Source organism: Epinephelus lanceolatus, chromosome 13 (assembly GCF_041903045.1).
Source record: "Epinephelus lanceolatus isolate andai-2023 chromosome 13, ASM4190304v1, whole genome shotgun sequence".
NCBI classification, from domain to species: domain Eukaryota; kingdom Metazoa; phylum Chordata; class Actinopteri; order Perciformes; family Serranidae; genus Epinephelus; species Epinephelus lanceolatus.
The window spans coordinates 42,895,864-42,922,812 of NC_135746.1; the positions used below are offsets into that span (position 1 = coordinate 42,895,864).

The following is a 26,949-nucleotide window of genomic DNA, read 5'->3' on the forward strand; positions in this document are numbered from 1 at the left end:
GAGCAAATAACTTCTTCCCACATCTCTGTAGACCAGTGCCTATGGTCTTTGCCAGTGGCGGTTCTAGCCTAAATGGCGCCCTGGGCGACACCCCCTTTTTTTAATTATTTGGCCTCTGAACTGAGAATCACAAGCAGTGTGGCGCCCCCTAATATAATAGTAGCCCCCCCCCTTGAAGGTCAAGTTAATTTTATTTAATTTTATTTTCTATGTTGCGCCAGATCACAACAGAAGTAATTTAAGGTTACCTTTCCTATAGAACAGGTCTATACCTTGTCCTTGTAATAAACAAACTAAATAGCCTTATGTTATTTATCTTATTTACATGAAGGCATGTCATTTCTGTCTCTACATGGTCGCGTATTTACAATTCTCCTCTGCTCTCTGTATCGCGCACGGTGGAGTTCCACCCCAATGCGCACACACACACACACACCGACCAAAAACAACCCGAGTCCGGCACAGTTTGTTACCTGACGTAGTTATTGTTATGGACAGTGTGTAACACGCAGCTCACACAGCAGCGCAGCACAGCACTGTACACACAGTCAATTGGAGCGGAGCCTGTGTTGCGTTCACGCGTTGTCACGTAAATTACAAATTCCAGCACTTGCCGCTCCTGCAGCCCCCCCACACATCATGACTAGGTGCCACCCTGGGCAAACACCCATTCGGCCCATATCAGGTATCGTTACTGGTCTTTGCACCAAACTCTCAATTGTGCGTTCATCTTTGTAATAAGGGGTTTATGCACTGCGATCCTAATATAATATCCCTCTCTATGTAATTGTCGTCTGACTGTTATTGCTGACACAGTCTGATCACGTCCTGCATTGACAATCTCAGTCACCCAAAGAAGAGTTGCTTTTCCCAGATACCGTGCAGTTTGTGCTGACTCCAGTGCGGTCTCCAGCTCTAAATGACATAACTAAAACAACATAGTGGGGCTAATTATAATTTTGTTTAAATATTTCTGTTTATCCTAAGGGCTGTGTCTTATGACATTATGATTTCTGTACTTGGCACATGGACAACCTTTTGTTTTATTTTTTATATTTTAATCATTGTTTTCTTTGTCACTTAGATGCTGTGACTAATAGCACTTTTTAGCAAATTTATCTGCATCAGTGAAATTGCTTGAAAAGTCATTTGGTGTATCGAAATGTGTTTCCTCATTCAATTCAATTCAATTTTATTTATAAAGCCCAATATCACAAATCACAATTTGCCTCACAGGGCTTTACAGCATACGACATCCCTCTGTCCTTATGACCCTCGCAGCGGATAAGGAAAAACTCCCCAAAAAAAACCCTTTAACGGGGAAAAAAAACGGTAGAAACCTTAGGAAGAGCAACTGAGGAGGGATCCCTCTTCCAGGACGGACAGACGTGCAATAGATGTCGTACAGAACAGATCAGCATAATAAATTAACAGTAATCCGCATGACACAATGAGACAGATCAAATCAAAGTGTTTCCCCCCTATTAATGCGATGGCCCCGTTCAGTGTTTAGCGCTAGGGCTAAAGGTTTGGTCCAGGTTTAGAAAGGGGGAAAACATATTTCAACGGGAAAATAGCCTTCAACACAACACTGGCATTAGCTGGGCCTGGTGGTATTGGCTGGACATTGAGCTGGTAACTGGTGAGAATCTGAGATGATTAAGTGGTAACAATCTAAGAATAGGAGCTGGTAGCTGGTGTGACCAGTAGTACAGGTAAGCCAGCTACCAACTGTCAAAAACCTAGCTCAAACTGGCCAAGCTGGTTATCAGCTACCAGCTTGAGCTGGAAATTCCAATAGGCTGATCAAGGTTAAAAAATACAATGGTAATATTTCAGAGTAATCAAATCTTTTCAGCTTTCATCTTTACCCTCTTTTCCCCTCCTCTTCAAACCTGTATGTACTTTATTAGTTTATTTAAGTTTACCTATTGCACCCCCTTCCTCACCAACTTCCACTAGGGGCGTAACAATACACTTGTTCATACTGAACCCTTGGTATGAGGCTTTTGGTCACAAACTGAACAATATGTTTAACTATCCTATTATACAAACAGCTGTCTCCATCACCATCATCAAAACACAAAATGTGGGAATATCTTTTGGAAGATGCACTCTACTGGGGAGTGTTCCATCTCCCCAGTAGAGTTTTACAGATTTGTAGACTCAGTGCCAAGATGCACAGCAGCTGTTCTGGCAGCACATGGCCCAACATCTTACTAAGACAGTTTATGTTGTTCTTTGGTCTTAAATTTGTCATCTATCTATCTCAGTGCCACTGCGCTCAACAAGGCAGCCCACAGGATGGAATAGGAAACATGCTGTCTGCCCCTCAATTAGCTCATTGCAAGATGGTTAGTAACATCTTTACCAGACCAGAAATACAAGATCCTCACATAACCTACAGGTCTGGTGTTTGGAGCCACTTTGGTTTCATTGTGAATTAAGAGGATGATGGAGAGAGAGAGTGGCGGATAAAAATGCATCGAGCCACAGAACGAGCCACCACACAGCTACAGACTCTGCTTAGCAGCTAACACAGTAGCACAGTAACATACGCGACCCTCACAGCCAGTTTCTCTTTAGCAGTCAAGTCAGTAGCACATACATAGTTGCACAGTACAAACCACCCCAAACCAAGGACCAAGAGCTGCTCTGTGGCTATAGCCCCTCGTTCAGCAGCTAACAGCAGCAAACCTTACCACAGAGCACACACCCACAGCCAACCTGATCTCACAGAAATACGTGAAATGACCACGACCTCTTAACACCGCATTCCGTGGTGGCAGCACGTAATGGGTTGAAATTACATGCTGCCACCACGAAAACAATGCCAATGTAAAGTCAATTAGGGTCCTCTCCCGTGGTGGACACATGGATTCCCTGATTCAATCACGTCACGTCAACCTCGTTTTCCTCAATGATATCTTTAACATTCTTGTATACACACAAAAACGCGGAAGTGTTCTTGATATTAAAACGGCAAATACATTCCCCTGTTATAATTTCCCACCAATAATAATAATAATGATAATAACGTGATAGTTCGGCTGTTCTAGATATTTGTTATAGCCTATTCAAATATTCAATCACAAAAACGCCGTTTCTAGAGATCTTGCTAAAATATCTGAAATGAACCATCATGCCTACTTTTTCTTAACATATTTCATCTAGGTGCAGTGTCATTACTAGTTCAGCTTTACTAGACATTTGATATACTCAGTAGATGTATCTTTTTACGACCCTGTTTTACAACAAGCCGCAAAAAACCTACCGTCCCAAAAACGCCGTTTTTAGAGTACTATCTAAAATAACTATGATTAGCCAATATCCTTGCTTTTTTTCTTAACATAGTCCATCTAGGTGCAGTGTAATAACTACTTCGGCTTTACTAGATTTTACATGCCGCAAATGAACCTACTGTCCCAAGAACGCCGTTTCTAGTGTATTAGCTAAAATATCGAAAATTAGCCGACATCTTTACTTTTTCTTACCATAGTTCATCTAGGTGGAGTGTAATAACTTGTTCGGCTTTACTTGATATTAGATATATTCAGTAGATATATCTTTTTACAACCCTATTTAGAGCCCTACTTTGCAAATCAGAAGAACTACAACTATGTTGCTGATATATATCAAACTGCATGGCGCGGTCCCAGGGAATTGTAGTTTTTTAAAAATCTAAGTGTTTTTCCCAGATTTGGAAGTTGTAAATATTGAATTGAGAGTACACTGTGGACTTTAAGGGGATGGAAAACACATTTGTGAAATCAGATTTTAAATATCTAATTTCTAAATGGGTGAAAATTAATTTTATCCATATTTTATCCATATCTGACAGCACCCACAGTTGTTGACTACACTCACATGATAGCTGAGGTCAAGAGCTCTCTATAACAGTTGGTCCCATCTCTGTACCCCCTTTCATTGCTGAGTTATAAGCCCTCAAACATGCATTGAGGTCAAGGTTCAAAGGTCAATGGCTGAAAGGAGGAGCCATGTAGAATCTTCATACTGACATATGTCACCCTCCAGGTTGAGACCTTTCCAATGATGTATTTGGTTTAGCTCTACGACAAAGTTTAGATTTTTTCATTTTTTGGACACAAGCCATGCCAGGTATAGTTTCAGAGAGCATTTTGAAGGCCCTGTGTATAAAATGAGTTTTGTTTGTTTCTTTGCTTGTTTTTTTCTCTTTTTACTGTAGATAGTTAGTAAAATGAGTCATCCTCAGACAATACAATACTACTAAAAAGTAAAACCAATAATAACAATAATGAAATAAGCAAAAATAATATTAAAATCATATTGAAATGTTAAAATCTATTTAACAAATGGTAGCCTAATAGATAACTTAGATAATATTTATTATTGTTTAGACACTTTATTATTGCTTAGATACTATTTAGCCTATTATTGTATTTACTTTTAGCATGTTCTACTTTTGAGTAATTTCTGAGAAGTTATGATAAAAAAATTCAAAATTACAGACTGTAGGAGACAACCTCTTCAATGTCTCACGTCAATTAATTAACACGATTTGTCGGCTTTTTATAATGCCTTTTTTTTTTTTTTTTTTTTTGCTGCTGACTCCAGTTGAGAGTGGTGATTTGCTAAATACATTCTAAAATAACATTTGGTCTATAATATTGTTGGCTATATTACGGATTTTAATTAAAAAAAACGGAAGAATAAAAGAAATAAACACCGAAATAATTACTTTTTTTTATTGATACTCCTCTCTGACACACACACACACACACACACACACACACACATTGAACACGCGATTGAATGAATGAATGAATGAATGAATGAACATTGGAAGTGGTTCAGCCGCAGTCCCGCCGGCTGGCTCACATTGAGATTACATTTGTTTTTTATTACTAACAAAATGTTTTATATTGACCGTATGAATGGTTTCGTTTTCAAATAAATATTTGGAAACGAAAATATGCTTTGGTGTACTTTTACAGAGTTTTGCAATATGTATATAGCCTACCTGTATCAAAATGTATAATGTTCAGCAGCGGTTTGTGTGACAGCTGCCACGGTCGGAGGTATAACCAGCGGGGCAGCCGTTCTGTGGCGCTGGCTTGGGGTCCACTCTCCCCTGGTGGAGTGGAGGGTGGCCGGGTTGCCAGGGGCAGACGGCTCCATGTGATGGTGTTTCCTCTCTGGTTCTTCCGTGCTCAGCCTTATTTTTATCTTCTTATTTATTTATTTATTACTGGCGTTTGGATTCAGTTACGGCAGACGGATGGCAATCTGAAATGGAATGAAGCCCACAGACGGAGGACAGCAGCTACAAAACAGTAGTGGAACGCGCCCCATCTGCCCACAGCACAATGCTCTTAAAGCCCTATGCTATCAAAAGCTGGCAAAATACATTTATTTTATTTTATGGCCTTGACATTAACCTGTCATATTGTTGAGTTATCAAGGACACTTCCGCGTTTTTGTGTGTATACAGGAATGTTAAAGATATCATTGAGGAAAACGAGGTTGACGTGACGTGATTGAATCAGGGAATCCGTGTGTCCACCACGGAAGAGGATCCTAATTGACTTTACATTGGCATTGTTTTCGTGGTGGCAGCACGTAATTTCAACCCATTACGTGCTGCCACCACAGAATGCGGTGTTAATAGGTCGTGGTCATTTTACGTATTTCTGTGAGATCAGGTTGCCCACAGCAGTAAGCAATCCTTGAGTAGGATGTGTGCACTGCAGAAAATAGGGAAAATCTTTGCTTGTGGGGTGAAGAAGCCTCCATATGTCCACTAAATTATATGATCTAATAAGATTGTTCACTTCTACCTTTGGAATGAATGGACTGCCGCTAGTCTCCTAAATTGTCTGGACAGTGGCGAAACCCACATGATACAGATACAGGAAATGAATCTAAACTGGCTTGTCTCGGTTTTTCAGCGGTCTCAACGAAGGCTAAAAGGCCAGAGTGCACACTGAAAAAAGGGATCATTATAAGCTGGACAATAGAAGGACTTTCTGCACAGCTGCATCATACTGTATAGACTGGTGCTCCTGTTGTTTTCTGATTTGTTTGTGTTAACTATGATTGAAATATTTTGGATCATACAATCAACTATCAACTCAGTAGTTCAGTCCATAGGGACCTGGCCCCCGTACGCACTGCCAAGGTGCCCTTGAGCAAGACACTGAACCCCCAACAATCTCTCCATTTAATGCATGTGTAGGTGCTGTTTGTGCATTTGAGTGCATTTTGGGCCTGTGTGTACAGTACAGGCCAAAAGTTTGGACACACCTTCTCATTCAATGCGTTTTCTTTATTTTCATGACTATTTACATTGTAGATTCTCACTGAAGGTATCAAAACTATGAATGAACACATGTGGAGTTATGTACTTAACAAAAAAAGGTGAAATAACTGAAAACATGTTTTATATTCTAGTTTCTTCAAAATAGCCACCCTTTGCTCTGATTACTGCTTTGCACACTCTTGGCATTCTCTCCATGAGCTTCAAGAGGTAGTCACCTGAAATGGTTTTCCAACAGTCTTGAAGGAGTTCCCAGAGGTGTTTAGCACTTGTTGGCCCCTTTGCCTTCACTCTGCGGTCCAGCTCACCCAAAACCATCTCGATTGGGTTCAGGTCCGGTGACTGTGGAGGCCAGGTCATCTGCCGCAGCACTCCATCACTCTCCTTCTTGGTCAAATAGCCCTTACACAGCCTGGAGGTGTGTTTGGGGTCATTGTCCTGTTGAAAAATAAATGATCGTCCAACTAAACGCAAACCGGATGGGATGGCATGTCGCTGCAGGATGCTGTGGTAGCCATGCTGGTTCAGTGTGCCTTCAATTTTGAATAAATCCCCAACAGTGTCACCAGCAAAACACCCCCACACCATCACACCTCCTCCTCCATGCTTCACAGTGGGAACCAGGCATGTGGAATCCATCCGTTCACCTTTTCTGCGTCTCACAAAGACACGGCGGTTGGAACCAAAGATCTCAAATTTGGACTCATCAGACCAAAGCACAGATTTCCACTGGTCTAATGTCCATTCCTTGTGTTTCTTGGCCCAAACAAATCTCTTCTGCTTGTTGCCTCTCCTTAGCAGTGGTTTCCTAGCAGCTATTTGACCATGAAGGCCTGATTGGCGCAGTCTCCTCTTAACAGTTGTTCTAGAGATGGATCTGCTGCTAGAACTCTGTGTGGCATTCATCTGGTCTCTGATCTGAGCTGCTGTTAACTTGCGATTTCTGAGGCTGGTGACTCGGATGAACTTATCCTCAGAAGCAGAGGTGACTCTTGGTCTTCCTTTCCTGGGTCGGTCCTCATGTGTGCCAGTTTCGTTGTAGCGCTTGATGGTTTTTGCGACTCCACTTGGGGACACATTTAAAGTTTTTGCAATTTTCCGGACTGACTGACCTTCATTTCTTAAAGTAATGATGGCCACTCGTTTTTCTTTAGTTAGCTGATTGGTTCTTGCCATAATATGAATTTTAACAGTTGTCCAATAGGGCTGTCGGCTGTGTATTAACCTGACTTCTGCACAACACAATTGATGGTCCCAACCCCATTGATAAAGCAAGAAATTCCACTAATTAACTCTGATAAGGCACACCTTGAAGTGGAAACCATTTCAGGTGACTACCTCTTGAAGCTCATCGAGAGAATGCCAAGAGTGTGCAAAGCAGTAATCAGAGCAAAGGGTGGCTATTTTGAAGAAACTAGAATATAAAACATGTTTTCAGTTATTTCACCTTTTTTTGTTAAGTACATAACTCCACATGTGTTCATTCATAGTTTTGATGCCTTCAGTGAGAATCTACAATGTAAATAGTCATGAAAATAAAGAAAACGTATTGAATGAGAAGGTGTGTCCAAACTTTTGGCCTGTACTGTATATGACAACAGAGTGAAAAAAAAATGAATAAAGAATATCTTCTTTTACATAGTCTTCTTGTACTTCACAACATCAGCAGGTGTAACTGAGTTAAAAATGCACCTTATTAATTATTATTTCCAATTTGTTTTTGTGAATTTTATCTCATTGAGTTATTTTTATTTACTACAATTTTATAAATTTTTCTTGTGGAAACGATTTTCCTGCATTCTGACTTTTCCGTACCTCCTGGGCTCCGTAGCCTGATTGGCTAGTAGTCATTGCCTTTTTTGGCTGGATTGGTTAGGTTTAGGCATGAGGAATGAGATTGGTTAGGGTTTGTGTAAGAATGAAGAAGAAGAAGTCAATCGGAGGCAGAGTAAGGCAGAGTATGAGAAAATGCTGCTGTGATTTTGTTTTATTTTCTTCGGAATTTGAGCCATTTATATTGATATCTTCAGTGCATATTGTTCACTGTTGCATATTATTATGTTACCAAGCTGTTTTGTGTTGTTTTACCCATTAATATAAGTTTTATAGACATTTTTAGTTTCACTTTTTTTGGGGGGCACGATTTGCACTAGGGCAGTCCGCCCTGTGTCATGTAACCTATGCAACACAGCTTGCATTTCCAAGTGTAAACACTGTGCATGTCTGCATGTTTAGGTGCAGAAGTGCCAAAGAAAGGATATCTTTTTATGTCTTCTGCAGGAGCGAATAAATGCAGGAAACAGTTTGTTGAGTCATCCTCCTTCGTGTCCCATTCACACTCGTTACACAGGGAAAACTGTCTTCTCAGAACCCAGCAGACACAAGTATGGAGAGTTGATCATTTTAGCCAGATGCTTAATCTAAAGCACAGTAGACAGAATCAGCAACAACCAGAGTCACACTAGGTTTTTATTATGTGCCCCTGTCTCTCCTTCTCTTTCCAGCACTCTGTGGAGGCTGTGAATGCTGGGGTGAATCCGATCGGTGATACCTCCTACAACTCCAGCCACTGGGATCTGGGTAGTGCCTTCTTCTTTGCTGGGACTGTCATTACAACCATAGGTAATGTGACTCAATGGCTCACACTGAACACAACAATAGAGTTCAATACAGGGTGTACATTGTATGTTGCATTGTGTGCTGGATGTACAAAATCATTTTCTCCATACTCCACCTATCTATAAATAAATGCAATATGCAGATTAGCTGGCTTCATCTTCAGACATGTTAATCTAAAGACAAATCAGAATCAGAATCAGAAATACTTTATTGATCCCCAAGGGGAAATTATTTATGTTATAGGTGCTCCTTGCAAGAGAGGAAAGATACGTGAAAATATAAGAAAGTTAAACAATAGTATTTACAAATATATAGTTAAATAAACAGGAATTATTAACAAACATAAACATAAATAAATATATATATATACACATATATATATATTGTAAGTTGAACAAGATTATTTACACAAACAGAATATATACAGTCAAGGTGAAATGGGGTTATTGCATAAGTTACATTGGATTATTGCAGTGTGTGTGAAAAAGTCTCAGGGCCACTCAGAGGGAGGAGTTGTACAGTTTGATGGCCACAGGCAGGAATGATTTCCTGTGGCGCTTAGTGGTACATCTTGGTGGTATGAGTCTCCCACTGACCAGCACATGGTGGAGTGGGTGTGAGACATTGTCCAAGATAGTTCGTAGCTTAGACAGCATCCTCCTCTCTGACACCACCATCAGAGAGTCACACTCCGTTCCCACAACGTCACTGGCCTTGCGGATCAGTTTGTTGAGTCTGTTGGCATCTGCCACCCTCAGCTTGCTGCCCCAGCACACAACAGCATAGAGGATGGCACTGGCCACCACAGATTCATAGAAAATCCTGAGCATAGTCCGGCAGATGTTGAAGGACCTCAGTCGCCTCAGAAAATAGAGATGGCTCTGGCCCTTCCTGTAGAGAGCGTTGGTGTTCTTACCCCAGTCCAGTTTATTATCAGTGTGTACCCCCAGGTACTCATAGTCCTCCACAATGTCCACACTGACCCCCTGGATGGAAACAGGGGTCACCGGTGTCTTGGTCCTCCTCAGATTCACAGCCAGTTCCTTTGTCTTTGCCACGTTGAGCTGCAGATGGTTCTGCTCACACCATGTGACAAAGTTATCCACAACAGCCCTGTACTTATCCTCATCACCCTTAGTGATACATCCAACTATAGCAGAGTCATCAGAAAACTTCTGAAGATGGCAGGTCTCAGTGCAATAGCTGAAGTCCGTGGTGTAGAGGGTGAAGAGGAAGGGAGAGAGGACAGTCCCCTGTGGGGCCCCGGTATTGCTGACCACTCTGTCTGACACACAGCATTGCAAGCGCACATACTGTGGTCTGCCAGTCAAGTAGTCTACAATCCAGGACACCAGGGGGGCATCCACCTGCATTGCTGTCAGCTTGTCACCCAGTAGAGCTGGACGTATGGTGTTGAACGCACTAGAGAAGTCAAAAAACATGACCCTCACAGTGCTCGCCGGCTTATCCAAATAGGCGTAGACATGGTTGAGCAGGTAGATGATGGCGTCCTCAACTCCAAGTCGGGGCTGATAGGCGAACTGGAGGGGGTCCAAAAGTGGCTTGACCATGGGCCGGAGCTGCTCCAAGACGAGTCTCTCCAGGGTCTTCATGATGTGGGAGGTCAATGCCACGGGTCTGTAGTCCTTGGAGCCACTGGGACACGACGTCTTTGGCACAGGAACGAGGCAGGATGTATTCCACAGCAAGGGGACCCTCTGGAGACTCAGGCTCATGTTGAAGACATGCTGAAGTACTCCACATAGCTGGGGGGCACAGGCTTTGAGCACCCTGGGGCTGACACCATCAGGGCCTGCAGCTTTATTTGAGTGGAGTCTCATCAGCTGTCTTCTCACATGGTCAGCAGTGAAGCACATTGTGGAGGTGACGACACGTGGGAGAGGGGTGTAGTCCTCATGATGGAGAGTGCAGTCAGTCTGGCCACGGGGGGAGGAGGTGTGGGGGGGTCAAGCAGGAGGGTGTTGAGGTGTGAGAGGGAGGAGTGGGGGAGGAGGGCGGAGTGGGAGATGGTCGACCAAGACAGACAGCAGAACAGTCAGGGGGGGGGTGGGCAGGTCCAGCAGTGTCAAATCTGTTAAAAAACAGATTCAGTTAATTTGCCCTGTCCACGCTGCCTTCAACTCCTCTGTGGTTGTTGGTCCTGAAGCCAGTGATGGTCCTCATTCCACTCCAGACCTCCCTCATGTTGTTCTGCTGGAGTTTCCTCTCCAGCGTCCTCCTGTACCTCTCCTTAGCCTCCCTTATCTTCATCTTCAGCTCCCCCTGTATTGTTCTCACCTCCTCCCTGTTACCAGCTCTGAAGGCCCTCTTCTGTGAGTTGAGGATGATTTTGATGTCCTTTGTTACCCATGGTTTGTTATTTGGATAACAATGGACAGTCCTGGCTGGGACAGTGGAGTCCACACAGAATCTGATGTAGTCCGTGATGCATTCTGTGAGCCCGTCGATGTCCTCCCCATGTGGCTCACAGAGTGCCTGCCAGTCTGTCACCCCAAAACAGCCCTGCAGTGTCTCATAAGCCTCCTCTGACCATCTCCTCACTGTCCTCATGGTCGCAGGCTGGCTCTTGACTAGTGGTACATAGCAGGGGTTGAGGAGCACCAGGTCGTGGTCTGACCAACCCAGAGGGGGGAGGGGGGAGCAGCTGTTTGCATCTTTGGCGTTAGCATACAGCAAGTCCAGTGTTCTCTCCTCTCTGGTAGGACAGCTCACATACTGTGTAAAAAAAGTATTTCTAAAAAGTGATTGTAATTGTCTTTTTTTTTTTTTTTAGAAACGGTTTTTAAACACCAGCAATCTCTCAAATTAAACTCAGGTTCGAGAGAGTATTTTAATACATGGCCCACATCATCTGTCAAATTACTGCCACAGGTGGACAAAAGTGATAATTGAGCTCCTCTTTACCATCCATGGCTCAACTTCAACTTCAACTTTATTTATGTCCCCAAGGGGCAATTGATTTTGCAGCAAACACTAAAACAAATGGGTACAGTACATATATACACATAAATAGCACATTCCCAAAAAAAAACAGAAAAAAAACAGTGAGCACTAGATCAAAAAGCAAGAACAATAAATAGAAACATGAGAGTATAAATACACTGAATATAAAGTGCGACATGTAACTCCTCCACAGCCAGGTAGGGGCTAGTTACCTCCCCTCTGGCCTGAATTAAGGATAGAGATAGCTGAAGGAATAAACGAGTGCTTGTACCTGTTTGTCTTAACAGGAGGGAACCTGAACCTACAGCCAGAGGGTAAAGACTGAAATTCGCTGAACAGGGGGTGGGTGGCATCAGACAGGATGCTTCTAGTTTTCCTCCCCATCTGTCTAGTGAACAGATCAGACAACAGACTCTGTTGCACTCCCAGAATCTTGCTGCTCAACTTAACTATCCTGTTAAGTGAATTCTTTGCCTTGACACTGAGGTTCCCATACCAGCACAATAATGAAAAAGTGAGCACAGACTCAATACAAGATTTGTAGAAAAGGGTCATGAGGGTCCTATCCACTTGAAAAAAAGACAGTATCCTAAGACAATACAAATATTGCTGACCCTTCTTGCATGTCAGTGCATGTCATTAAAATTCAAGTTCATATCAATGAAAGTCCCCAGGTACTTGTACCTCTCCACCGACTCGACCACCTGACCCTTAATAATAGTCGAGGAGGATGAAGGCTGCTGCCTGAAGTCAATGGACATGTCCTTTGTTTTGGAGGTATTTAGTTGCAGAAAGGAGTCATTACACCACTGTACAAATTCATCGACCACAGGACCATTAATTACTTTCACTGTTGTGGAGGAGGCTGACAATAACCGAATCATCAGCAAATTTTAGGATGAATCTATCGTTGTACTGACTCCGACAGTCATTGGTGTACAGTATATACAGTAGTGGTGAAAGGACGCAGCCTTGGGGTGAACCAGTAGATGAAGTTAAAACGTCAGACACATGCCCATTCACTTTCACTTTCTGAGTTCTGTTTGTTAAAAAATCGAAGATCTCCTACTCCCCAATCCCATCAACCTGTGTCAAGTCACTTGCCACATCCCAAATTTCATCTATTAATCTACACTTTAGCCACACTATTGTCCATAAGTATCAAAAATTGAAAATGAAATGCTAGTAAATAAACATAGGCAAATGACTTAGCTATCCCCGAATCTGGAAACATGGCCATGAAAACTTCAGATATGTTTTCATTTGAGTTCAGTGACTGGTGTTATCACCTCCACACGCAGCGTTGCTGTGCCGCCCAGAGCTACCCTGATGTCGGCAGAGGATGAGGAGGCAGAGGTGGCTGTCCTAGTAGCCCACGTCGTAGCTGTGGCTTCAGGTGCAGCTGCCGGTGGCAGTGTAACGGAACGTTGGCACTAGGTTGTGGTGGTGCAATGCTAGGATTGGCTCAGAAACTAGCAACGGAGATTTGCCACTCTCGGCCACTAACAGCGGCCTTGTGGATAGCGCCATGCATGTGGGACTTTACGGAGTTAATTCCCATCAAAGCAACTCTGATCTTCTTCTTGAATACTGCACAATATGATTCCCTGATGTTCCCCGCGACTGGCTGCAGCCATGTTTTAAAGTCCGGCACATCCAGCCAGGACTCCATGAATTTGCACTTTCCCATAAGTTCACCATTCCAGCCTTCTCTTTTGTTTCACGCTGAGGGCGTCATGTGACATAAGGGTGTGTTCATAATATGTCCTGAGAGTGCCGGAGTGTACTCAGGGTGCTCTCTGGTCTTTCGAAAAGTCATTTGTGCCTCTGAATTTCCGCCCGAGTGCGCTCTGGCGCTCTCAGAGACATTTTATGAACGCACCCATAATAGCCTATTTTTTTTTTTTATGTTACCGGTTCATCTTTGTTTTTTAATAAAACGAATACCGGATACCCTGTTATATTCAATGCACTGTAACAGAATAACTGATAAACTGTACATAACTGCAGGAAGTTTGTGTAAAATGGGGGTTTTAGGTGAATATTGAGCAGATTATTTTGAATGAATATTGAATCAAAGATGAATTTTCCTGGTGTTCTTAGGCACTTTTTATATGATTATCTATCTGTATTATGTAATTTTTAATTTGTAACAAACATACATACTTAAAAGGCTTATTTTTTTGACATATCAAGTGTTTTCTTTGCCCTGATGCTTGGCCATTGCTCTATTAGCTCTTTGGTTGTTAAAACTGTGTACCTTTGTAGTGCAGGACGAGGTTGTTTAGCAGAGAGTGAAGGCTCTGTGAATATAGTTTGTGATCAGATCTTCATTGAGCCCTTATCCTGTAAGATTTTTTTAGGTTTAGATTTTGAATAAAAATCTAAACTTTAAAAATAATCATTTAGTTTTCTTCACAGAAGTGTATGAAATTCTGAGGTATAGGCTCACTGTATATGCTTTGGTGACCCCTAGTGGGGTTTGGATCCCCAGGTTGGGAACCAGTGGTGTAAACCATAGGCTGCAGAAATACCGGGCCATGGCTTGCTTAGAGAGTAACTTAACAACAGGCTGAAAAGTTTTGCCACCCTCTCTGGTTGAAGTTCCAAGCCTGTTTCATCTTTACCACTCCCAGCATCAGTGATGGGTGCAGTTGACTATGGTCAGAAGTGTGCTCTGTTGAATCTGTGACCACACCCAGTGGTGATGTCCGTGGGTCCTGGAGTCCACTTCTGTCTAGCTGCAGTAAGATGAAAGGTTAAACAACTGGTGGGTGCCTTAGAAGTTTTTCAGGGGCTTTTAAGTTCCTTAACCTTGTTTTCCACTTTTATTTATAGTGCTAAGCTGGCCTTGAAAATCAGAGCCTATAATTCAAGAACATTTTCAGTACAGCAGCTGACGGGATCTGATTGGACAACAGACAAATTGCTTTTGTTCGCACTAGTGAATTAACCCTTTATGACCTACCATAGAACAAGTCTGCCAGAGCATATCTTTACAATTTTACCTGCTGTAGGGCCATTTTTTGGAGTATTTTAATATGCTATACATCAATACGACCCTTAAATCCCAAATTTTAATAATATGTCCATACTAATGAAAGAAATTGCTAAAAAGTGCAATAAACCACTAAAAAATGAAAATCGTTTTTGTTTTTACACATATTTTTCTAAATACAGAAATATCATGGCTGTATCCCTCAAAATTGTAAATGTAAAAAAGGTGCACAAAATCCTTTCAAACCACAGAAAATTTATTTTGAGTGTTTTCATAACTTAATTTTTGAGATACACTCATTTTTATAAAATGTGACAAAAACGAAAGTTAAATGCACATTGTGCACAATTAGCAAAAATACAACATGTACGTCAAAATAAACTATTTACAATAGAACAACCAAAGTTCAAAGTCAAACATTAGTTTTCAATAGCACCAGGGGAGCTGTGATAGGTCTTGTGACAGTTCCTGTCCATGATGAGCAATATTTTTGCTGCATTTTTATTGGTGTTGGCACACAGTGTTTTGATGGCAGCCCGGTGAAAGTACATCCTGAACAGCTCAGATGGAGAGGGATTGTCCACATACTGTGATAGAGGTGCCTGCACACCTGGCCTCCTTTTGGGCAGAAAATGTGATAGGGGATGTGGCAAGATGTCAGGCTCCTTTTCGGTTCTCCAGCCAGCTGTATGACCAGGGAGTGTCTCTGACCTGGAGCCTCTGTTTGCTGGAGACCGACTCCGTCCTCCCCCTCTGCGGTGCAGGGCGAGGAGACCCCCCCATTTCCTCCTCCTCATCATCGTCGTCAACTCTGCATACAGATGTTACACAGTGTGTTAGATGTGTTCAACATGAGAGTAATACAATAATGGTGCGTATTTAGTGCAAAATGCTTTCAGTTGTGTTACATGTATATTTTCTTTACTTTACTCTAACTCATAAACAAACAATATTTCATGAATATATACATACATGTCATAGGAAGGATCTCTCCCTTGGATGAGGTCGGCGTCATCTCCACTGTCGGTAGAATCCGGACCAGATGAGTGGACTGAATCTTCATCCGACGCTGTAATTAGCTTGAAAGCTTCGTGCTGGAGAAAAGCCGTTTCGCGCGTCCAGGTTGTTGCGGTTCCATAAATATATGTGTGCGAGTGTATGGTGAGTGTCTGGTGTGTGTGTGTGTGTGTGTGTGTGTGTGTGTGTCTAAGTGTTGCTGTGAAAGAGTAAAATACTAAACGAGAGTGAGTGTGTGACTGCAAGCTGAGAGAAATATTTACCGCGGAAGAAAGAGAGGAATTTCCCGGGAAATGACGTCACTCCTTGTTGCCGCGGGTAGTGTCGCGAGAAAGACACGCAAGAAAATAACGTGACAGTTCATGCTCACAACATGATGACGTTTAGTCCAACATAGGAAGTGCTGTGAATACCCGCGATCAGGATTATAATGTTTTTGTTCTTAGCACTTTTTACTGTTTTTCTACAAACCTGTCAGTGCAAGGAAACAGCACTCTGGGACATGATGAATGCATGGTAAGTTAGAGTAACTCCTCCGGTTTTAAATGCAAAAAGAATTGTTGCTCTATCTTATTTGGTTGCAATTCTACCGGCATTTAAATATCAATATGCAAATGGGATCGCGGGCGCTCCCGCCGGTTTTAAAGGGTTAAAAACATGCAGTGATTGTGCTTGCTTCATGTAGTCCTGTAAAACCCCTCTTTGTCTCCTTTCTCTTCTTCAGGATATGGTAACATCGCCCCAAGCACTGAGGGAGGGAAAATCTTCTGCATTCTGTATGCAATATTTGGAATACCGCTGTTTGGATTCCTCCTGGCAGGTGTCGGGGACCAGCTTGGAACCATATTTGTCAAAAGCATTGCCAAGGTGGAGAAGATGTTCCGGGTGAGTCACAACCAGTGGTCGAATTGAGGGGGGATGCCATCCCCTTTGTTAGAAAATTGACCAAAAAGCATCCCCCTTGTTAATCTAGAATCTGTGTGTGCAGGCACGGACGTAATTTAAGGGGGGGGGCACAGGGGACAGGGGGCGCACTTCCCGTATCTGTGCCCTCTGTCCCCCGCACTTTTTACTGCTGTTACCACCATTCAATTCGTTTTTAACATGTGGTAACGTGTTTTTCCGAGCTGTCTTTAAACGCACCATGAGTAGGCGGCACCAGGCGGCATACACATGCTGTCATGTTGTGATCTGAATCAATCGCACACAGACCAGAGGTGTGCTGCTGGGCAGTGCCTCTGTGTTAACTATGTTCAGCAAACCAGCCAACAAAAAGAAAAAAACCTTGCACAGTTTCTTGAGTAATGCTGTTGCATGTAGATAATGTTAGCTAAATGATGACTAATTAATAGATGCCAATATATCAAGTTAAGATAGTTAAAGCTATAGTTGGTAATGTTGGAGAGGTAGCAAGATTTGAAAGTGGCACCTCCTCTAAACTCCACCCCCTGCTCCCCCTCCCGTCAGTGCTCCGTCCAAAGCCACGAGCCCAGACATGCCTGAACGCGCATTCTGCAGTCAGCAGAGCAGAGGAGAGCCAAGTAAAATAACAAATCCCCCCAAAGCAAACAAATAATTACCTGTCCAACAGAAAGACAGAAACCTCTGCATCACTTTTCAGGCCCTTCAGCTCCCTCAGTTGTCTCCACCGTTCAAAAGCTGGACTGCTGTTGATGTCTGGTTTGTCCTCTCACTTTATCCAAAGCCTTTTTCTTTGCAGCCTTTTCTGCCTCTGACTTTCTCTTCTCAGCCTATTTAGTGGGGCGAGCCGTTACAAGTAACGCTGGAAGTGGTACTTTTAGCTGTATTTTCTCTGCCATTGTGCAGCAAACTCGTGCTAACTCAGTATTTCTGCTGAGGAGTGTGCTGAATATTTCCGGCAACAGTGACACGTGATGAGTGCGCGCAGGGAGGAGGGAGGGAGGAACGGAGGGGGGCTCAGGCAATACGAGAGATGAAGGCATCTGATTGGTTCTTTCCATTCGCACCGAATGGCAGGGATTGGTTTTTACAGTCCTGCAGCTGCCACAGAAGTCGGATTTTTTTCATTCCTTTTTCTGAACACATTATGTATTGACTACTCTCAGGATGGAAGGACCATTTCACCCAGTGTAACAAGAAGTGTTTCTGTACAGGATTACCAACTATGGCTTTAACAAGAATACTAATGTTATTGTTACCTATCTTAAATCGTTTGCTAGCTACTTTCATGTTAGGAAAAAACCCACTCCCCCTAAATAAGAATTTGTGCTCACTATTGCTTTGCACATATTTTTTTAATCTTTATTGCCACAATATAAAGAGCAGGGTCAGGGAGGAGACAGTGGACCAGAGGCCAGCAAGGATGATCATGCAGGGTTCTCATAGGTGAGGAGAGATTATAACTGGCTGAGAGAAAATATCTAGAGCACAAAATTGACTGTGCGATTAATTTCCACGGCTATGTCACCACTACTATTCTTAATTCTATTTCTAAATTTTGCTTTGCACATTATTATCTATATCATTGCAACAGATAGAAGAGGAACAGGGAGAAACCAGGCAGGTATCTGGACAGGGACAGCAGCAGTGGAGCTTGTCGATGAGAGAGATCACTCTGATTGGCTGTTCAGGTTTTATTTCCTCGCCCCTGTAGCGAGTGAATCTGCCTGTAGTGAAACCGGGGCAACCTGATCTCACAGAAATATATGAAATGATCACGTCCTCTTAACGCCACATTCTGTGGTGGCAGCACGTAATGAGTGAAAAATTACGTGCTGGTACCACAAAAACAATGCCAATGTACAGTCAGTTAAGATCCATTGTCGTGGTGGACACACAAATTCCCTGATTTAACAACGTTGCGTCAACCTAGTTTTCCTCAATGATATCTTTAACGTTTCTGTATACACACAAAAACACAAAAGTGTCCTTGACAACTGAACAATATGACAGGTTAATGTCAAGGCCATAAAATAAAATAAATGTATTTAAATATATGTAATAAATTTATTTTGCCTTTTGATAGCGTAGGGCTTTAAAAGCATTGTGCTGTGGGCGGATGTGGCCTGTTCGACTACTGTTTTGTAGCTAGTGTCTGCCATCTGTGGGCTTCATTCCATTTCAAATTGCCGTCCGTCTGCCATAACTGTATCCAAACGCCACTAATAAATAAATAAATAAATAAGATGGTGATAAGAGGGTGATAGGTGATATACGGTCTCTGAAGAGCAACAGTCTCGTCAGTACTGATGTCCAGATTCTCAGGTACAGGCATCGCCAATTCCCAGTCTGAGCAGCAAAGACTTTCCTCACCCGTTGGCATTGCTTTGCATTTGAAACAACTACACCACCAGATTTCCAGTGCTGTCCTTTGCTAAAAGACTGTAGTGCAAATTATTGTGAACACGTGAACGCGGAGCACAGAGAAGCAGCCAGAGCTGCAGGCATAATGTAATGCTAAAAACAGAGCTCATATGATGTTTTTCGAAACAACTTTTTTTATGTCGCGGCTGCAGCACACTTGAATCACTATGGATGAGCAGTAAGGAGATACTTTGCGGATTCAATTTTGTGTTCTTGGACGTTAGTCTGGGGCGCCGTCTGCCATTCAGTGTGCTATCCGCTCCGCCCACCGATTTCTGCAAGGGATGTGAGGACTCTAAAACTTCACCAGGGTCTCCATTGGCATATGGGTGAGTAGATAATGGCTGAATTTTCATTTTTGGGTGCACTATCCCTTTAAGGGAGCGAAAAATAAAGTTTCAAACTCCCTACCCGGCAACACTACGGGTCCACTACGACGATGGCATCCAGACATACCAGAACGCAGTGGAAGCTACAGAGGACATGGTGACACAGGGACTCCCAGTCACCGTCATTACGGCCCCACTCCACAAAGACCACCGAGAGCTGCAACTCCTTTCGTCATGGCAGATGGCCGGAGACCCGAAGGGAACATCAGACACGGATGCAGAAGCACAACGACAGGGGAAATTCTTACACAAATCCTACAAAGAGAAGCTACAGGAATTCAAACGAAACACACACCCAACCAAATAAACATTTTGATGGTTATCTAAATCATATGGTCCCAGATAAGTAACTTGTGTTAATTTAATTACTTTGATTTTGGACTCCGAAAGAGCTAACCTGGAACCAAGACATTTAAAAGATGTGATTATTACATAACTTAAGTTACAAGGACTGCAAGAGAACAGTCTGTTTTGAGTTAAGGAAGAAATAATTTTATTTACTTTGATCTTGGACTCTGAAAGAGCTAACCTGGAACTAAGACATTTAAAAGATATGTTGGGATTCACAGGACCACAGATGATTTATCATTTGGTAAAATCATCACGGGACAATTTAAAGGCTTTTTCCTCTGCATGCTCTTGGTTTTCAAACAAAGAGGGCTATGCGACACCCGTCTCCACAGGAGATCTCACCTCACACCTCAGTGAGACTCAAGTCCCAAAACTTGATTGGACAAGACCTTTTACAGTGACATGTGACTCTGTGATTTGCACAGGCGTCTGTACAAGATCTTCTCCCTTCCACAGAACTTCCTCTCCTTGCTCCAGCTGTTGAACAGCTAATACCTCTCTCCGGCTGGGCTTGGAACAGCCCAGAGGCCCAGACCACTAAAGGGAGGGCAATTGATCACAGACTCTCTGACCTGAAACAGAAAGGTAGAGTTGCAAACACAAGGTTTGCAACTAGCTTTCCAGCAATAAGGAACTGAGTTAACACCCAGCGTCTAACTCTGCAAGGACCCCGAGCGACTGGCTTCCTCAGATTAGAACCTTTGGAACAAAGGACACAACAAAGACTGCAGCTGAAACTGCACCTTCCCAGCCTTCTTCTGCCAGCTAACGGCAGTACACCACCAAGTGACTCTTTCCTCCATCCATTCAAGGATTGGTAATGTAACAACTGGGCATAGCTTATCACAGCTTTACAGGCTAAGCAAGACTGGTTAACTTGTTGTATGTGCTTTGATGCTGTTTCCTGAGTATTGTTGTGATAGGTTGCAGTTAGGTCATTGATTAGTTGGCTTCACCAAAGCTAAGTGTTTAGTTTGCTAATACTGTTTGCAAGCAGATTCTTGCATACAACTAAACAGTCTCTGTACTAATCCAGACCGTTTGCAACACATATCACATTGACATAGACTCATTAACAAAGGCTTTCAACAGAGCTACCCCAAACAGGCATATCAAAGTTCCCGCTTCTTTTCCTTTGTCTTTGTCCTGACCATACGGTCAGACAAACACCTCCCCCGAAACTGAAGCAGCCTTGATTCGGCCATTTTGGTAGTTCTCTGTTGTCAGCCATTTTGCTTTGTAGACCAAACGGCTCCTTGATCACCACACCCACCTTTGTCTTTCTCTTCTTTCTCTCTCTCTCTCTCTCTCTCACACACACACACACACACACACACACACACACATATACACACCAAGCTTGTATATAGTTAGTTAGAATTCGTGTGTTTTGGTTTGCTTTGCTAATTTGTGAATAAATATAATTCTTTGGAATCATGCCTGCTGTCTGTTTAATGTTGCACATGGGTGAATGAATAGTCAACTTCTGCTGCGTCAAGAACTCCGAAATCCTTCAGGCGTTACTGTTAATTTTGGTTGTTGTCATTAATTTAATTATTAATCAAACTCCAAATTAATAGTTTTAGCGTATTTTATGAGACTGATATCTTTAACTGGCATCATTTTTCCCTTTACGGGAATGGTGCCCCACGAGGTGATTTAATGTTAATTAAGTCACATTATTTAACATAATTATTACTTATTAATAATAATTATTAATTATTTCCGATAGCCAATTAAATCCCAACATATTTGGTGCCTCTGTGTGAAACCTAGTGTGTTGACCCCAACATTTATGGTGCCGCCGAGTGAGGTAAATATATGTTGACCCCAACAATATGATTATTAGATAACTTAAGTTACAAGGACTGCAAGGTGTTATGTAGTTTACTTATATGTCTATGTACAAACAATTTTGACACAACTCAGAGCGACACGTGGACATGTTGGCTTCAGCTTAACTCAGCTTTACTCTGCAGAAGCACGTCAACGAGTACAGACTTGAACCTCAGGCTTACAGCACCGCCTACTGGCGTTATAGTGAATAACACTTGGCCATTAATTATCACATACATAACATCTCCTCCCAGCTTAAATATGTTGTCAGCTTCAAGTCAAAATAATAACTTAGCATATGGTAACATTAATTTAAAATACTTCTATTGTTTCAGTACACAAAATAAAGGTAATGGGAGTTTTCTTTCTTTCAGAAAATTATCTGCATGTTAGAACATTAAGCCTATTTCTTAGCACGAACAAGCTAGAACAGTCTCTAGTGCAACTGCAATGTTACCATTCTCACCCTCTTCATCAGGAGTTTCAGTCCGTCCCCTCTGGTACCCGTTTCAGATTCCCCTCAGTTAAGTCTAACAGATACAAACAATCATACATTCCCTCAGCCATCACCCTCCTTAATGCAGGGAAAAGGAGGTGACTTATAGCTTCATACATGCAAATATTTATTTACTTATTTATTGCTGTTTTTGTATTACACTGTGGATAATGTTATTTGTTTGTAAGATTTGATTCAGCTGTCAATTTTTATTTATGGAGATGGCAGAACTGTTGTTGTTGTTGCTGTTGTTGTTTTTGCATTGTGACTAGCACAAGAGTGTGTTTCCTTGTGTGGTTTTTTACTGTAGCTTTCTGCCTGTCATCGATGTAGTGCTGTTGTGCTTGTTCTGGTGTCTGTTTCTTTGTCTTTCTTTTTATGTCAGTACCATGCTGCAGCACAAATTGCCCACTCAGGGACAATAAATTTTAACTTGAACATGCAACTGCACTCTTTTTTTTTCTCAGTCCTTTCACTTAGCTTGGTAACACTCGGATGGTTTGGTCATCCTCAAGGGATAGCATCTACCAGTCTCTGATACCTGAGTATCTCCTGCGAGGGGTGGTTCAGGTGGCCTGGTTGGAAAGGGAACTGGATTCCCATTCTCTCTAGGGTGAGGTGAAGTGTTACCTGCACTTGATTGAGGCAACACAGGGAGGCTGCTGGGAAGATGCACAGCAGGACCTGCAAGTGCCTGGTCTGCTTGCTCTGAACGTGCAAACAACTGCTCCACGTGACGTTTCCAAATTCCATGTGCTCCCACATTCACCTTGTGTGTACGACACAGGTCCAGTTTGTGCTGTACACCTTGTTTCCATTTCTCCCCCTTTCAGTAGTCACGCACCAGGACAGGCTGTCCAATAACAAAGTCTCTGGCCTTGGAGTGTTCTTGGCAGTGTTGCTGTTGAGCATCCTGTGACTGGTGCACTGCTCCAGCCACACTGGGTTTTAGGAGATCCAGCCGAGCGCGCAGCTTGCGCTTCAGGAACAACATACGTAGCTGGTGATTCCTTGGTTGTGGCGTGAGGGGTGTTGCGATGTGTTAAGAGGAATGTGTCCAGTCGATGCTACACAGGTGCAGTGCCTCTGGAAGATTTCAAAGCATGTTTGAAAGTCTGCTCGAAGCGTTCAGCCAGCCTGTTGGTAGCAGCATGGTATGGTGCAGAGTGGATGTGCTTACCACTGTTGGGATTCAAAAATGCAGCAAACTCCTCAGAACAGAACTGGGGGCCATTGTCACTCACGAGAATGTGTGGGATGCCGTGACGGCTGAAAAGGCCCCTCAGTACTTGAATGGTCTTGCTTGCTGTTGTATTGTCCATGATATGTACCTCAGGCCATTTGGAGTGTGCATCCACAGCCACAAAGTACATGTGTCCTTCAAATGGCCCTGCAAAGTCCACATGAATCCGTTCCCACGGACTACAGGGCCACATCCAGGGGTGTAGAGGTGTGAGACCTGGCTCTTTTTGGACCCACTGACAGGAAGGGCAGGATTTCACTTGGAGCTCTATCTGGGAGTCGCAGCCGGGCCACCAGACGTAGCTCCGAGCCAGGCTTTTCATCCTCACTATTGTGCTGTGTGCAGCTCTCTCAGAACTCGGAGTGGGAGAATCACTCTTATGCCCCACATGAGGCATCCGTGCTGCACAGTGACCTCATGTCGACGCATCAGGAAGGGTGAAAGCTCATCACCAGAGTCTTTTGTAGCTAGAAACTGACCAGTAGTGACCATCTCCAGGACATGAGACAGTGTGGGGTCCGCCATGGTGTGGCGTCTGATCTCAGTACTACTGATCGGTAGAGTGTCTAGCTGGGACGTGTAGAATACATCCACAGTGTCCTCCTTCTCTTCATGAGTGTGGGGAATTGGCAGTCGAGAAAGTCCATCTGCATTAGCGTGCAGCGCTGCCTTCCTATACTCAATGGTGTAGTCATGTGCTGACAGGAGGAGTGCCCAACGCTGCATCCGGGCTGCAGCCAAAGGTGGAGTACTTTTCCATGGACTCAGGATGGAGGTGAGCGAGCGATGGTCAGTGAGCAGTGAAAACTTGTTATTATAAAGGTACTGGTGGAACTTGCGTACTCCAAAGACTATCGCCAGCGCCTCCCTCTCAATCTGGGTGTAGTTCTGTTCTGCCTTGCTGAGTGTTCTCGAAGCATAGGCAATGGGTTTTTCCTCGCCGTCAGGCATAACGTGCGAGAGTACAGCACCAACCCCTTAGGGTGAAGCGTCACAGGCAAGACGGAGGGGCAGCTCAGCATCGTAATGGGTCAGGACTTTTTGTGATACCAGGAGCTCCTTATCTTTTTGGAAAGCTGACTCACACACTGCAGTCCACTGTCATTTCTGTCCCTTATGCAGCAGTGCATTCAGTGGGTTCAGGATGGTGGCTAAGTTGGGAAGAAACCGTCCATAATAGTTAATCATCCCGAGGAAAGAACGTAGTTGGCTGATGTTAGTGGGTGCAGGAGCATCCACAATAGCGCATTCCTTCTCTGGTGACTTGTGGAGCCCAGCAGCATCTATGATGTGCCCTAGGTACTTCACTGACTCCTGGAAGAAGAGATATTTCCCCTGTTTGACATGTAGGCCATTCTCCTCCAGCCTTCCCAGAACAGCATCCAGAGTTTTTAGGTGAGTTTTCTCATCTGGTCCACTCATGAGGATATCATCCAAGTAACGGTGAGTGAAGGGGAGCCTGACGAGTACTTGGCCCATGACCTTTTGGAACAGTGGGGTGCAGATGCTATTCCAAAAGGTAAACGGTTGTAGCAGAAAAGTCCTTTCTGTGTAGAGATAGTCAGTAGGTGCTTCCATCTGCAGATAAGTATTTGACAAGTCCAGCTTACTGAAACGTTGGCCTCCGGCTAGGGAGGCAAAAAGGTCCTCAATGCGTGGAAGAGGGTATCTGTCCACACAGAGTGCTGGGTTGATTGTAACCTTGAAATCACCACAAAGTCTCACTGTGGCGCCTTTTTTGCTGACAGGGACCACGGGTGTGACCCAGTCACAATGGTCCACTGGTGAGATCATGCCAAGCTCACTGAGGTGTGTCAGTTCGGCCTCCACTTTAGGTCGAAGAGCATAGGGCACATTATGTGGCGGGCAAAACTTGGGTGTACAGTCAGGTTTGAGAGTCACTTTAGCTTTAAATCCTTTCAATGTGCCAAGATCATCAGAGAAAACAGCGGAATGTCTCTTTAATACACTACCAAGGCTGTCTCCTCCACCTGGCTGTTCTGCATACAGGGTCTTTAAAGACTTCAAGTTCAGTCTAATGGGTCTCAGCCATTCTCTTCCAAAAAGGGGCGGAGCATCCACCTTCACCACATACAGAGGTAACTTAGCACTCTGCTTATTGAGACTTACTTGCACTTTAATAATTCCTTCTGGTGCGAGAGGCTGTCCCGTGTATGTCTTCAGCACAACATCAGTAGGCTGCAAGGGCATGTGACTCAAAGAGCTTTCATACTGTCCCCATGAGATCAAAGAAACAGCAGCTCCAGTATCCAGCTCCATCTCCATCTTTTGACCATCAACTACAGGAAATACAGAGATGCGTGCATATTTCCCTTTTTGAGACAATGTATTCAGTCCCAGTTCATTATCTGTGTCAGTTTTGTCACTGTCAATATCACTTGCCTCCACGCGGTGCACTCTCCTTTTTCTCTGTCTCCCACCGCGCTTGGTGAAGTTGCCTTTCTGCTCCGGTCGTCCCTCTCTCTGTTTCCACTCTTTCTCTTGGTTGCTTTTCATCTTGATTTTACACATGCACCACAGACTCGCCGTCCTCCTGGTTGCGTTTGTGGAAACGGTATCTCTCCGCAATCACAAGTGGTTTCGGGGCGAAATGTCCCTGCAGTTCATCCACAATACGTTTGTAATCCACATCTCCAGGCTTTGTAGGAGCTATCAGACTCCACAGTAATCCATATGTTTTCGACCCCATCACACTAAGCAGCACCGGCACTTTCTTTTCATCTCTGATCTCATTAGGTAGGATATAATGTTCAAAACGTTCAATATACGTTGTCCACTGGTCCCCGGAGTCATCAAAGGGAGCCATATGTCCGATTATTCCAGCCATAATGTTGTCTTTGGTCCACGAGTAGCTGGAGAAGAGTGCTACACTAGCTACACTTAGCCTAGCTTGCTAACATTTTCGTAGCGTGGATTTCTTTGGCCAAACTTCACTCACGTGGCAACTTTCAACGCTCAGCAATGAGAATAAGATTCTGGACTCCACAACTCGTCGCCAGTTTGTTATGTAGCTTACTTATATGTCAATCAATTCAATTCAATCAATCAATTTTATTTATAAAGCCCAATATAAATAAATTATATGTCTATGTGCAAACAATTTTGACACAACTCAGAGCGACACACGGACACATTGGCTTCAGCTTAACTTAGCTTTACTCTGTAGAAGCACGTCAACGAGTACAGACTTGAATGTCAGGCTTACAGCACTGCCTACTGGCGTTATAGTGAATAACACTTGGCCATTAATTATCACATACATAACATAAGGGACCAGTCTGTTTTGAGTTAAGAAAAAAATAATTTTATTTACTTTGATTTAAGACTCTCAAAGAGCTAACCTGGAACTAAGACATCTAAAAGATGTGATTA

General features: G+C 43.3%; 1 protein-coding gene across 1 annotated transcript in view; it reads left to right on the forward strand.

Moving 5' to 3' along the window:
* kcnk10a (potassium channel, subfamily K, member 10a) overlaps nt 1-26,949 on the forward strand; it is a 95,845-nt gene that overhangs the window by 31,232 nt on the left and 37,664 nt on the right. The window contains exons 3-4 of the mRNA XM_078174112.1: nt 8,803-8,920; nt 16,621-16,781. Coding sequence (XP_078030238.1) covers nt 8,803-8,920; nt 16,621-16,781 — 279 coding nt within the window. The remainder of the gene's footprint in view (nt 1-8,802; nt 8,921-16,620; nt 16,782-26,949) is intronic.